This window comes from Apis laboriosa, unplaced genomic scaffold (assembly GCF_014066325.1).
Source record: "Apis laboriosa isolate Shangri-la unplaced genomic scaffold, ASM1406632v1 scaffold71_cov137, whole genome shotgun sequence".
NCBI classification, from domain to species: Eukaryota; Metazoa; Arthropoda; class Insecta; order Hymenoptera; family Apidae; genus Apis; species Apis laboriosa.
Window position 1 is genome coordinate 27,161 of NW_025224229.1, and position 13,771 is coordinate 40,931.

General features: G+C 18.5%; 1 protein-coding gene across 1 annotated transcript; it reads right to left on the reverse strand.

Annotated features, from left to right (window-relative positions):
• Positions 1-5,362: 5,362 nt before the first annotated feature.
• Positions 5,363-7,360, reverse strand: LOC122719297. Its single transcript, XM_043944997.1, has 2 exons — positions 6,907-7,360; positions 5,363-5,873 (listed from the first exon to the last, which is right to left on the reverse strand). The coding sequence occupies exons 1-2, from the start codon at positions 7,252-7,254 to the stop codon at positions 5,424-5,426; spliced, it is 798 nt and encodes a 265-aa protein (XP_043800932.1). The 5' UTR covers positions 7,255-7,360; the 3' UTR covers positions 5,363-5,423.
• Between the last annotated feature and the right edge of the window lie 6,411 nt (positions 7,361-13,771).

Here is a 13,771-nt window from a genome sequence, read left to right on the forward strand (position 1 = left end):
TTTTAAAAAATGCTAAAATTTTAGGTATTCATTCCCTCAAAGATATTTTTTATAGATAAAAAACATTTTTTATGCTCATATATATGTATACAAACTTTTCTTAAAATTAAAATTATCAAGTTAAATAAATTAAAATACGATCAATGTCTTTTTTGAATCATTATACTATATAGTCAAATTATCAATATATCGTAAAACTTATACTATATATAATCATAGTATTTATAGATTTTGATAACAAAAAATTCAATTGATTCAGAGACAGTGATATATGAAAGAATCGAAGAAGGAATTTTAAATTTTATTTGATTAAAAAAAGAATGAAATTTATCTTAAATAGTGATTTTCTTTTTTAATTTAATATGTTACTATGTTCATATCTTCTAACAAAATCATTTCTTAATTTAATATTAATAATGTTGCTATTTATATATATATTTTTTTTAATGCAATTTTTTTTGTTTATAATAATTGTTAATTTATTTGTGGATATAATTTTTTAATTTTACTTTAAAAAAAAATAAAATTTAAAATTTTATTTTAAAATAAAATCAGTGATTTTTTTTCTATAATTTTATAACAATTTTTCAATTTTTCAACGATTTAAAATATAATCTATCGTTATTAATATTTATATTATTTATTAGGATTTAATATTTAATTTTTCATTTTTCTATTCTATTTTTTATCTAAAAAGAAAATCTGTGCAATTTCTTTAATATATGTATACACATATTATAGCATTTATTTTTTCAAATATTGCTAACTTATATCGCAAAATATATGTCATAATTTAATTGAATTTCTAACACATGAATTGCCATCAATCTTTCGTAATATCTCTTTTCAATTAAAATCTATTATTATATTTACATATATTATAAACATTATATATAATAAACATTTCATATATTTATACATTATATAATATATATACAATAATTTATATATAATATAATAATTTTTGATAATAACATATAAAATTAAATTATTTTTTAAAGTAAAATAAAATTCTCTTATATTAAAATTTTATTTCATTCAAATATTAATTATTAAATTTAAACATTTATCATTAATGCTTAATCGAAGATAAAATTCAATAATTAATTATATTATTGTATGATGTTTCTTTTTATTAATTACACATATATCATTGCATGTATGCTATCATTACAATAGCATCATATCATATACAATAGCAACAAATACAATTGTCAAAAATGTTAATTAATTGAATAATAATTTTATATGATACAATAATTTCCAACTAAATGTATTAATTATTATAAAAAAAATTAGATATGAAGATTAAATATATAGATAGAAAAAGGTGTTAAAATGAAAACATACAAATAGATAATAATTCGTGATAAATAAAATTGCAGGTTGCTATGGGGCAGCAGTCCAATTACAAATGGATGAACAGGATTCTACATTTGATTATTAAAATCATTTTAAACGGTTATTTTGTTTTATAGTAATATTAAGGATCCAAATATATATTTTCTTTGTTATTAGTAAATTGAAAGATTATTCGAATTGAATTATATCTTGAGATTATAGAAACTATAGAGACTATAGAAACTATAAAGATTATATTATAAAATGTTATTGATTTAAAATACATATTATATATTACAAGTTAAATAATAATAATTACATATTATACATATATATAAATTTTTATTGTTCTTATCTATTTTTTTTAATCTTTCGTATATTACATATATAACAGATTATAAATTTTTTATAATAATATTTTTGAAATTTAATAGATAATTAAAATTTTGAAAATTTTAAAATATTGTTTAAATAATATAAAAAAGTATACAATTAATGATAATTATATGTTTGATTAATTATTAAATTTGTATAAATAACGTTTTAAATTAATTATTGAAATAATTTGAAAATTATAATTTTACGATATTAGATTTTATTAATAAAAACTATTTCTTACATTCATTTTCAATATGAATAAAAAAATCAATAATTTTGTCATACCAACATTTAAATAATTTAAAACATTTTGTTGTTTTGTTATTAAAAAATTAACGACAAAATTAAAAAATAAAAATCAGTTAAAAAAATTAATCAGAATAATTTTTTAAAAACAATTGTTTATAACAATTCATATTGATTATTAATTTATGATAAAATATTTCCTACTGACGTTTTAATTTTTAACGACAATATAATTTAATGAAAAACGAAGAAAATTTAATTTCGATCTTTAATATGGTATTTATTCTTTCATTGAACAAGTATTTATATACTATTATTATAATACGTAATATAACATATATTATATATATATATAAGTTAAAGTAAACATATATTTTAAAAACAATTACAAAATTATGTATGGTATGTAAAGTTCGATTATAGAAAAATATTTTTTGAACGTTTTCTTTTTTTGAAAAAATGATAGAAATATAGATTTAAAAATCTATATATCAACAAAATACATTTTTTTTTTATTATGATATTTTTATAAACGTAGAAATACATTTTTTGTTACAGAGAATTATTTTTGAAAATTATGTTGCGCAACATTTATATTTATATAATATTATAGAAATTAATATCGTTGTATCTACACCTTATTAAATTAAAATGAATAAATATATATATATTAATTTTTTAATATATATTATATATTTCTCAGGAAAGATTAAAAATAATAAAAATATAATTTCTTCTTGAAAATTTAATATCTTATCTCATAAAATTTATTTTTTAACATTTTATAAATTTATTGCATAAATATTTTTAAATGCTATGTATTATATTTTTTCATTGTATAAAATAATAAGAAGACAAATTTTAATGTCACATTTTACGTATTTTGTCAATTTCAAAAAGGATAAATATATTTAATAGTCTATAAAATTGTTTATTATAGTTTTATCTATAATAAATTTATTATTCTTTAAATGAGAAATAAAATATTCATATAACATTATATTTGTTATATTTCATATAACATTATATATTTTATCACGAATATTCTGAATATGTAATTTAAAAATACTTTTTGATTATTTTTTTTTTCTCAAAATATTTTAATTTAACATATTAAGAAATTAATTCTAAGAAGATTAATTATAAGAAATAATCGAATAAAAATGGATGTCAATTCTATTTGTTAAATTATAGATAATTTTATTTTTCGCATTACTTTATAAAATTTAATAAATGAATTATTTGTATTAATATACACAATATATGTATACATTCTAATAATAAGATACATAAGAAATATAAAATATTTCATTCCTATTTTCTTCATATTCGCTTTATGCTAGTTCAAATTAATTAAAGCTAACTGTAATTTTAGAATTGTAATTACACATATATAAAATAATTATAAAATTATATATAAATTATTAAATTTCTAAAATAAAAGATATATTTAATTATATACATATTTAAGAAATGTATATATATAACATAAATATTATATTATTTTAAACGATATAATTGTATATCAAAGTTACATAAAGTTAAATTTAATTATTAAATTAAATTATTTAAACTTATAATATTAAAGTTATATAGCACATTAATATATTAACATATATAACATATATAACATATATAACGATATATTAACATCGTATTATTAATGTTTAATATTACATTGTTTTCATATAAATAATCTGTAAAATGTTGAATATTTTACATATATTACAAATATTTAAATAAATATTTAATGAAAGAAATGTTTTATTTGAAAATTTTCCTGTCTCTTTAATAATTTTTAAATTAGTTAAATCTTTGATTCTCAACATGTAAAAATAATTGCAAAAAAAAACTTAAAATTCAAAATTATTTTGTTGTTAATTATTAATCATATTCAAATATGTGTCTTTGAATATTATTTTTTTAATACCATTTAAATAGATGATTTAATAGATGAATAATAATAAGGATTACGAAATTCTACAATTGAAAAAAGAATGGAATATATATCGATAATTAAAATCTTATTTTTAATTTATAATATTTTTTAAATTCAGATTTGTAATTAATTAATAAAATTAATTAATAATAGCCATTATTTTAATTTTCAAAAAATTAAATATTTAACTAAATATTTATTTAAATTATATACAAAATAATTATATAATTATATAATTATATATAATTATATACAAAATAAATTATTGTATTTGGATTGGTGAATATTGAATTATACTTAATTAAAATAAATCTAAAATCCAAACATGAATTGAATTATTATATATATTGTTACATGAACATGAAAATTGTCTTTTCATATTTTATTTTATTTTACAATTATTTAGAATATATAATATACTTATATATAATATTTACAATATTTATTATGAAATATTTATAATTATACAGAATGGAATAAAGCATACACGTTTCAGAAATAATTTTGTTAAATCAATATTTTCAATATATTATTAACAATCGATCATCTTGTAATTTTTTATTCCATACTGTAATCATCAACAATGATCATCACTCGTAATAATACTTATATATAAATATAATAATTAATTAGATTATTATTATACAATTATTTACATAAATTATTCTTTAATTAGGTTTAGTTAGGTTTTAGTTAGGTTCAATTGTTTGAAATACAAAAATAAATCGAATTTCAAATGATTATAAGTTCTTATTTGAACTTTTCTTATATTCTATATTTGAAATAAATGGTTGCGATAATCTTATCACTGACGATTACTAGTCAATAGTTTGAGCTTAGTTGTCCTATATTTTAATATATAATATTTAATAAAATTTATATAAAGATACATAAAGATTCATAAAATAAATATAATATTAACAATTGAATTGAAAATAGATAAAATCGCTAGAGCATTAAATGTTTTGAAAAATCGAAAAATTTAAAAAAATATTTTAGGGATTGCAAGTTGAATCAATAAAATACAAAGTTAAATCAAAATAGTAGTTATCTTAATCGCAATATAATATTCTGATTATTAATTATAAGAAACATTTTTATTTTACCAAAAATATATATTATTTACATTAATCCTTTTAACTTGGCTTTTATAAGTTCAATTCAAATTTTTATTTCTTTTTCTTTAAGAAATAGAGAATACAAAAATGTATATTGATCAAATTGTAATGTAATTCGTATGATATTTATTTGATTTCTATCAATCAGTGATAGAAATATATAGTGAAATAAACTACAAAAATAAAAGATAGCACATATAATTCTTAAATATTGTTCCATAGAAATATTTATTGGAACATATGTGCTTCTCCAGAATTGAAAGGATTAAATCAAACATAAAAAAATATTATCGAAAAAATTAAAAAATTTATTATCAACTGTTACTAAAGCTTCGAGTTATTTTAAAAAAAATAAATAACAATTTCTTTTTATAAAAAAAAAACGAGACAAATTGATAAAGCTAAGTATCAGATATTCTATTGGAACAAGTTTCTTTGCGAAAAAGGAGAATTCTTTGCATAAATAATATATCTTGAATTTTTTTTTGGCATTCTATAGCTTCGAGTAGGGGAAATTGTTTTAATTGTACTGCCACAGATTTGCCAAATATATCAAATTCATTTTCTTCCGAACGTTCAGATATATTATTTTCTGGACATACAACTCTTTCGTTCATGTTAGGGATATCCATGCATTTTTGTTTCTCTTGTGCTGATTTAAAAAATGAATTATTTTTTTCACATTCCATTTCTTTTGAAACAATTGCCCCTTTTTTATTTATTTTCGCGTTAGTCGTTTGTGTTTGTAATTTTTTATCTTCTATTAAAGTCTCCATAATGTTATTATATACTAATGATGACGAATTTTCATTATTATCTAATACATCATCAGTAAAATTACTAAAATATGCCTAAAAGAAAAAACTATTTTATTTTCAAATTTCAATGATAATTATCAAAATAGAAAATATTCAAAATTTAAAAAAAATTTATAAATATATATTTATTAATGTAAAAAAATAATTTCTATAAATATACTTTCGATCATAAATAACTATAATATATATTATATAAATATAATATAATTAATAAGCTAAATACACTCTATTAGTGTAATATTCTAATTTATGAATTTATTTTTTCGCACTTTATAAATTTCTAAGAATTTAATTTTTTTTTCAATTTCTTCTTCAATTTTTAAATTATTCTAAATTATAAAATGTAATTACATAAATTAATTTCATAAAATTAAAAAAAAATTAAAATACTTGTACTATATTTTTTAACTATTGTAACTATTTCTTTAATATTTTTTTCTTGGTATCATGATATATAAATTATCCTATTTTTTTTTAATAATATTGTATGTCATTATTAGTCCTTAATAAATTAAAAAATATTTATATTAAAAAAATTAAATTATTGAAATATAATATTTTTTTATAAACAAAATTAGTATCATGTTATAATTATAATAATCATTTTTCCTAAAATTTATTATTAATGTAAATTCGGTAACTTATGAATATATTTACATTATCTATTTAATTATTAAAACTATTTGCGCTTTATAATTGATTAATTTATATGTATAATACATATAATATATATATAATAATCGTGGAATTTATATATGCAATGAATATTTTGATATATGAATTATTAGAAAATTTTGTACACACATAAAAAGCAAAACAATTGGCAGAGATAGATTAGATAGTGTCATTAGCGATATTACAAGTAACTATTGTTCTAGAAAAGCGCAAAAACTTCATAATGCATACGCAAAATATTTTTTAGAAGAAATTTATTAGCAAGATAAAATGAAAAATTTTAACATATTTTTTTTTTCTATATTATTTATATTTTATTCTCATTATGATTGTAATTTAATATTATATTTAAAATTTTTTAATACTACAGTACTTTTTATTAACTGCCTACCGTCTTTGAAATATTAGTTCGTAAAACCGATACAGAACGAAGAAATGGATCTACTTTTTTAAACCAAGATAGCTTTGGTTCATATATGTCTCCATTTCCATTTTTGCGAGACTTTATTATTTTATTCAATTCGCGGCGATAAATTGTTCTTATTGACCTGATTTTTTCCTTTATAGTAGTAATTGTTAAACCTTCAAAATTCATTTTTTGCATTATATCTTCTATTGCTATTTTCTTCAATTTACAATTTTTATACGTATCACTTTTATTATTCCATAAACATTCATGTTTCTTGTATAGCTCGATAAATTTATTCGTTTTATCCATTGTCCAATTGAATTTAGACATTTTGTAATCAAGACCCGCTTTCTTTTATCACTTGACTATCTTAATATTTATGATCTTATAATGCTTAGTACAATTATATTGAATACTGGAAACGATCAGAAGTCGTTTCAACTGATTGATATTGCGTATATACGAGCGACTTTGGAATCGATTGAGGTTAGTTTCTATTTATTACACACTATCTCTATTCGCACCGACTCAGTCGGCCGACCAAAAGTTGATTAACGCATAAACGCGGTTAATACAAATGCGATTTATTTTTAATTGAACAATTTTTAATTGAACAAAATATTACAATTATAATATTAATATTTACAATGATATCAATTGTAGTTGATAGTATAAAATTCTTAAAAAACAAAATTTTTCTGATAAAACAATTTCCCAATATATTTCTTAAGACATAATCTTTTTTTATAATAATTATATAACTTCTTTTCTATATATAATTCATGAATTTTTAATTTAAAGTAAATGTAATATTTTATTTTTAGAAATAGAATTAGAGTCAATAAAGATTAATGTAATGTTATAAAATTATAAAATACATATTGATTTTACAAGTAATATAATTATTCATAACATAATTAATACATGATCCTACAAATTTTCTTAAATATATATATATTCTTAATTCTGCATAATTAAAGCATACATTTTGTACATATTTTGAATTGGAATTTTTGTTAGTAGAAAATCCCATTTGCTAATATAATTCATATTTTATTCTTATATTTCTGTGATCATAAAATTATATGCAATTTCAGACATGATTTGAAATAATTTATTCAACATAAATTCAATTTTTCGTATTCATATTGCCAAATAATGATTGAATATAACATTGACAATTATGAAAATTTTTAAAAAATCATCATTAATATTAATAAATATACAAATTCAATATTTTCTTTTACAATATACATGCGAAAATATAATTTAGTCATTATGTTAAAATTCTCTACATTATAATAAAATTGTTAAATTTTTCCATTTGAACTGTATATTTTATTATATATTACTATTTGAACTGTATATTTTTCAATGCTTTTTTTGGTAATGTATTTAGTAATAAACTTTAGTTACAACCCTAAAAAATATACTTAATTCTGCATAATTAAAGCATATATTTATAAAATGTACAAATATATCGATAATATCTTTAATTTACTATGATAATAATATTTATAATGTATTTATAATGTTTTACTTTATGTACTTAATTAACACTTCACACATCTTGTGTAAAAGATTCTAAAAACAAAACAAAGATTCAAAAAATAAAGTTAAATATAACATTAAAACATTTTAAACTAAAACATTTTAAACATTTATTCTAAAAACTTTTTTCACATCTCTAAAAGTATTTTATTTATAAATATTATCTATCAAAAATTTGAAAGATTCTTTTAATATTATCTATATTCATACTAATGTCGTCATAATTTTCAAGGATTTATAAATCTTATATAAATCATCAAAGAAAATATAATAAAAATAATGAACAATGGCTAATAAATAAAATTATGTAACTATCAAGGATAAGAATTGATTATTTACAATAAGGAAAAAGTTTAGGAAATGCTGACGATTTATGATAATATTGCCAAAAATAGAATATTGAGAAATTTTGAAAAATTTTGAATCAAAGTAGAAAAAGCAAAAATGGAAAATAAAAAGAAGAACTATTAAATACATTTTTTATAAATCCTATTTATCAAAAAGCTAAATATTTGCTTGATTCTAAAATTTATAAAAATCAAATAAAAAATGATAGAAAAAGAATAAGATATAGAATAAGATAAGAATAAGATATTGAAAAATAGTTTCCTCAAGTAAACTACAATAGAATTAATGGAACCCAATAACAGATAATTAGATTTATCTAGTTTTTTAGTTTTATAGCTATATATTCTTTTCTTCTATTTATTTTCTTCAATTTGTGGCTAACTTAATTACTAAATTAATATTTAAAAAATAATTTATATCCAAGAAAAGTAATATTAAATTAAAAATATTGTTATGCAAGTTCATAGTTTTAAAAAAAGAAACATTTATCGATAAAAAAGAAACATTTTTCAACAATATTTTCAGTAACAAATATTCCTAGTAAGAGAAAAAAAATATGATGAAAAAGCCAGAAGAATTATCAAAATAATTATCCATTAATATAAATCCGAACAAACCGTGAGTGAAATATTTTTTTCTATTTTGTAATTAATATATTAAAATTTCAAATGTGAAGAATGCTTTATTGGAATTGGAAAATATACATTGGAAATCTTGTTCAACAGAAAAAAGAAAAAAAAAAAGAAAAAAGAAAAAGAAATAATAGAAAATGATATCCTCAATAAAGTATTTTTTAATTATTTATAAAAGTGTAATAAAAACTAATTCATGCATTCATATCTTTTTACAATGAATACTAATAACGAAAAATTATAGTTATATTAGAAATTATCGTAATACACTTATTTTTGTGATTGTAAATAGTAATCCATAAACAAGAATATACTTCTACAATCTAAGTGAAAAAAATATGTAGTAATTTATAAATGCAATATTACTATAGAAAAAACACGATTTTTCATCAATACAACACTAATGATTAAAATGAATTTAATATAAAATTTATTATTAATCTACAAATGAAAAATTACTTCAAATATCTCAATATTATTAATGTGGCCAGACAACACAACAATTACTAACTATTACTAAAAAACGAGTGATGCAATAGTAATGACTTCTTATTCTTTAGATCTAAAAAAAGATCTAAAAGATAAAAGGCCATTCGTTGCTGCCTTCTTCGTGATAGTTTGTCGAGTCTCTTCGATTTCCTTCTTTGAGCGCAATGCCTGCTGAAATTTAAATCTAGGCTCCAAATTCAATTTTTTTTGCAAACAAAAAAAAAAAAAATAAGAAAAAAGATTAAATCACTAAATGCACATGGAGAACTAATGATCGTGATAATCATTATTTACATGTACAAAATCTCGAGCGCAACGTTCGTTTTGAGATCTACTTCGCGATTACGACCACGAAATTCGAAAAATTGATAAGCGAAGCCAGGGAAAAATGACATTGTTCGTTCATCTCAGTTTTATCCTCGATTTTTCAAATTTTATTTCCTGTAACAAGTTGTCTCGCGAAAATATATTTCAATCAGAGACCATGATAATTTGCCCAGTTCTATCTTCTTATAACTAATAGACACACTAGAAGTATACTATCTATCTATACTCTAGCCTTACATTTAAAAAATAGCAAAATAGGCACACCAACATATTCATTCCACGATTCTCACGCATAACACTCGGATGCAAAAGTCTATACTAGGAAAAACATTTCAGAATGCGTCTAATATTCGAATTTGGCACATTACTTTCATACTCTAACGTATCATTTTTCTGAAATTGATTAATGATAGTCAGAGACCATTGCATAAAAGAAAAGAATATATATACATATATATAAAATATTATTATTATTATTTGAAAGTAAAATTAATTATTATTAATCTTGCATTATTATTTTTAATTCGCAATTTATAATGGATATAATATTTTTAATTATAAATTGTAATTAAATTAATAATTGTTAGTGGATTAATAGTTAAAACGCAATTACCATAGCCTAACTATACATATATAACGTGAAAAATCGCGCACGATATACTACGCATCATTAGTCGCTGAGAAATTTTTATAAACTTATGAACTAAAATCATCATACCCCTATTTCTCACCCAAGTAGCACCTGGGTACATGAGTGAGATTCTGACAATGGACACGGAAAGGATTAAATCTGAAAATCCTGATCTAAAAACATTAATATAAATTTGTATGACGGGCTAATGAACTTTGATTTTATGTAATAGTATTTTAATTATATCTTATTTTAATGATTTTACTTTATATTTTACTTTTTATAAACATAATAAATCGTTGAAATTTTAGTATCTTATAAAAAGAATCACTAATTAAAAGAACATTTATTTACTAAAAAATTAATTATAAATACAATTCAATGAAATAATTGATTCAAATCCTCAAGCGATTCTTTTATCAAAACACATTTCCAAAAATAATAAAAAAAAAGTATTAAAAATTTTAGTAGTAGCTTTGATTTAAAAATCTGTCTGTCACGAAGTCTCTTCTTGTATATAATATTTAATATATTTTCAGATGAGAAAAATAAAATTATTATTTTGAAAACTAAACAATTAAATTAAAATTTAAAATTTAAAAATTATTTATTATCGCATTATTTTTAAGTATTTTTATATTCATATTTAATTCATACATGAATATTCATATATTTATATATTTAGATGTTTAATATTTGCAAATATTTATATTAAAATACTCTAGAATTTTATGATTAAAATTTATTTATTATATTTATTAACTTGGAAGGTTATTAATATTTAAAGACGCAATATATAAGGAGACCAATTCTGATCTAACAAGTAAAATATACAAAAAATAAAAAATATTACCTCTCACGAATATAATAAATACCTATTACTGTATTCGTGCAAAATTTCACGTATACAATCTCGTGTTCGAGTCATTCGTGTCGATTTGGATTTTTCATTCTATGACATGAATGAGTAACTGGAAGAACCAAAATACATGCAACTAACCTTTAGATGCAAAGAATCTGCATTTCCATCAATGTTGTGATTTATGGAAGTCATCGTGAAGATCGCAAGATATCTTAACAATCATAACAAAAAGTGAAACATTATGATTTACAAATATGATAATAAAAATTGAAATTCTTAAATAAAAACTTGAAATTTAAAAATTGAAATTCTTTATTGGATAGTTCTAATTTACATAAGAAAAAAAGATAATTACTTTTCAATCATCTTATTTTTTTGAAAAAAACATTAAGTCTATATATATTCATGTTTAATTCATGCTATACCGTAAACAAATATAAATATGCCATAAAAAAATAAAAATAAAGAATTATAATGTATCTATTTATATTGTATAATCGAACAAATACTTTTAATTTTTTATTTTAATTTCGCATATGACTATTATAATTAAATTTATTTACAGTTATATTTAAAATATTATTATGGAATAAACAATGAATCTATTGATCGCATTATAATAATGCACACAATGAAAATAAAATTAGACTGAACAGAAAAATAAAAAAAGATTTGTTAAAAAAAATATCATTATTTTTAAAAAATTTATATTGTTAATCTTCACTTATCACTAGAATTAATAATATGTAACATATTAGAAATATTTCAAAATTTTTGTAAAGTATAAAACATTTATAAGAAATATAGCAAATCATAAATTACAATTTTTTAAATATTCAAAATCTTTTCTATTTTATTTTGATATTTTTAACAATCACTTTGTAATTACAAATTACATCAAAACTATAATGTATCATATTCTACATGTACTATATACCATTCAAAAAGAAAATACAAAAATATTTACGCTATCTTTTAAATCTTATTTTTCTTTTTTTATTTCTTTATTTTTAAATCGTAAATTGTCATCGTGATATCTATATTCAAAATTTCCCGCCTAAAATAATTTTAGCAATCACTTATTTGCAAAAAAAAAATTAAATCCTTTTTTTATGATCTTTTTTATGATAAATATATAAGATATACTATTATATATATATAAATTAAATTTATCGTATTAAAACAAAACAATAATTTCAAATCATATTTTAACTCATAATACAAGCTAGTACTAATTCTAATAATTAAGACGAATAAAAAAAAAATTAAATTATTCTTCAAAAAATTATATTATATAATTATATTATATTCAATAAAAATACATCAATGAAATAATAGTAATACAAAAGATAAAAGAATAATTATCAAAATAATTAAAAATATAATAAAGATAATATATAAAATAAAGATAAAAGAATAATTATAAAAATTACGAAATAGATAAATTATGCATCTAATGCAAAGCATCTAATCGAATTTCGACAATAGAATTGTTGATGTATCGAATTATAAATGGAAAGAGAGGATATGCTCAATATTTCGATAAATTGAATGTGACATGAATATAAATAGTCAATTTCTCGAAAAACTAAATTATAAGAAATATTTTAAACATAAAATCAAAATAAATATAAAAATAATTTTAATATACGTAATTGAACGTATAAATAAAACACATTTAAAAAAAATAAATATATGTAAAAAAATATATATATAGTATATGTACTTAATAATCTATTATTAATCTAATTATCTACTATTAACTACTATTATTAATTTAGCTATTTCCATCTCTATATATGAAAAGAAACAAAGGAAATTTATAAATTTTTATTAAAAGAAATAAAATCTTACCACGTTTGCCTGAAAATCATCGGATTATCTATTAATTATTATGGTGTCTGCAAAAATTATTATACTTTCAAATCTATCCTGCTTTCGAAGTTCTAAATGATAATCGATATATAAAAACATTCTATATAATAGTAAATAGATATGTACTTACAC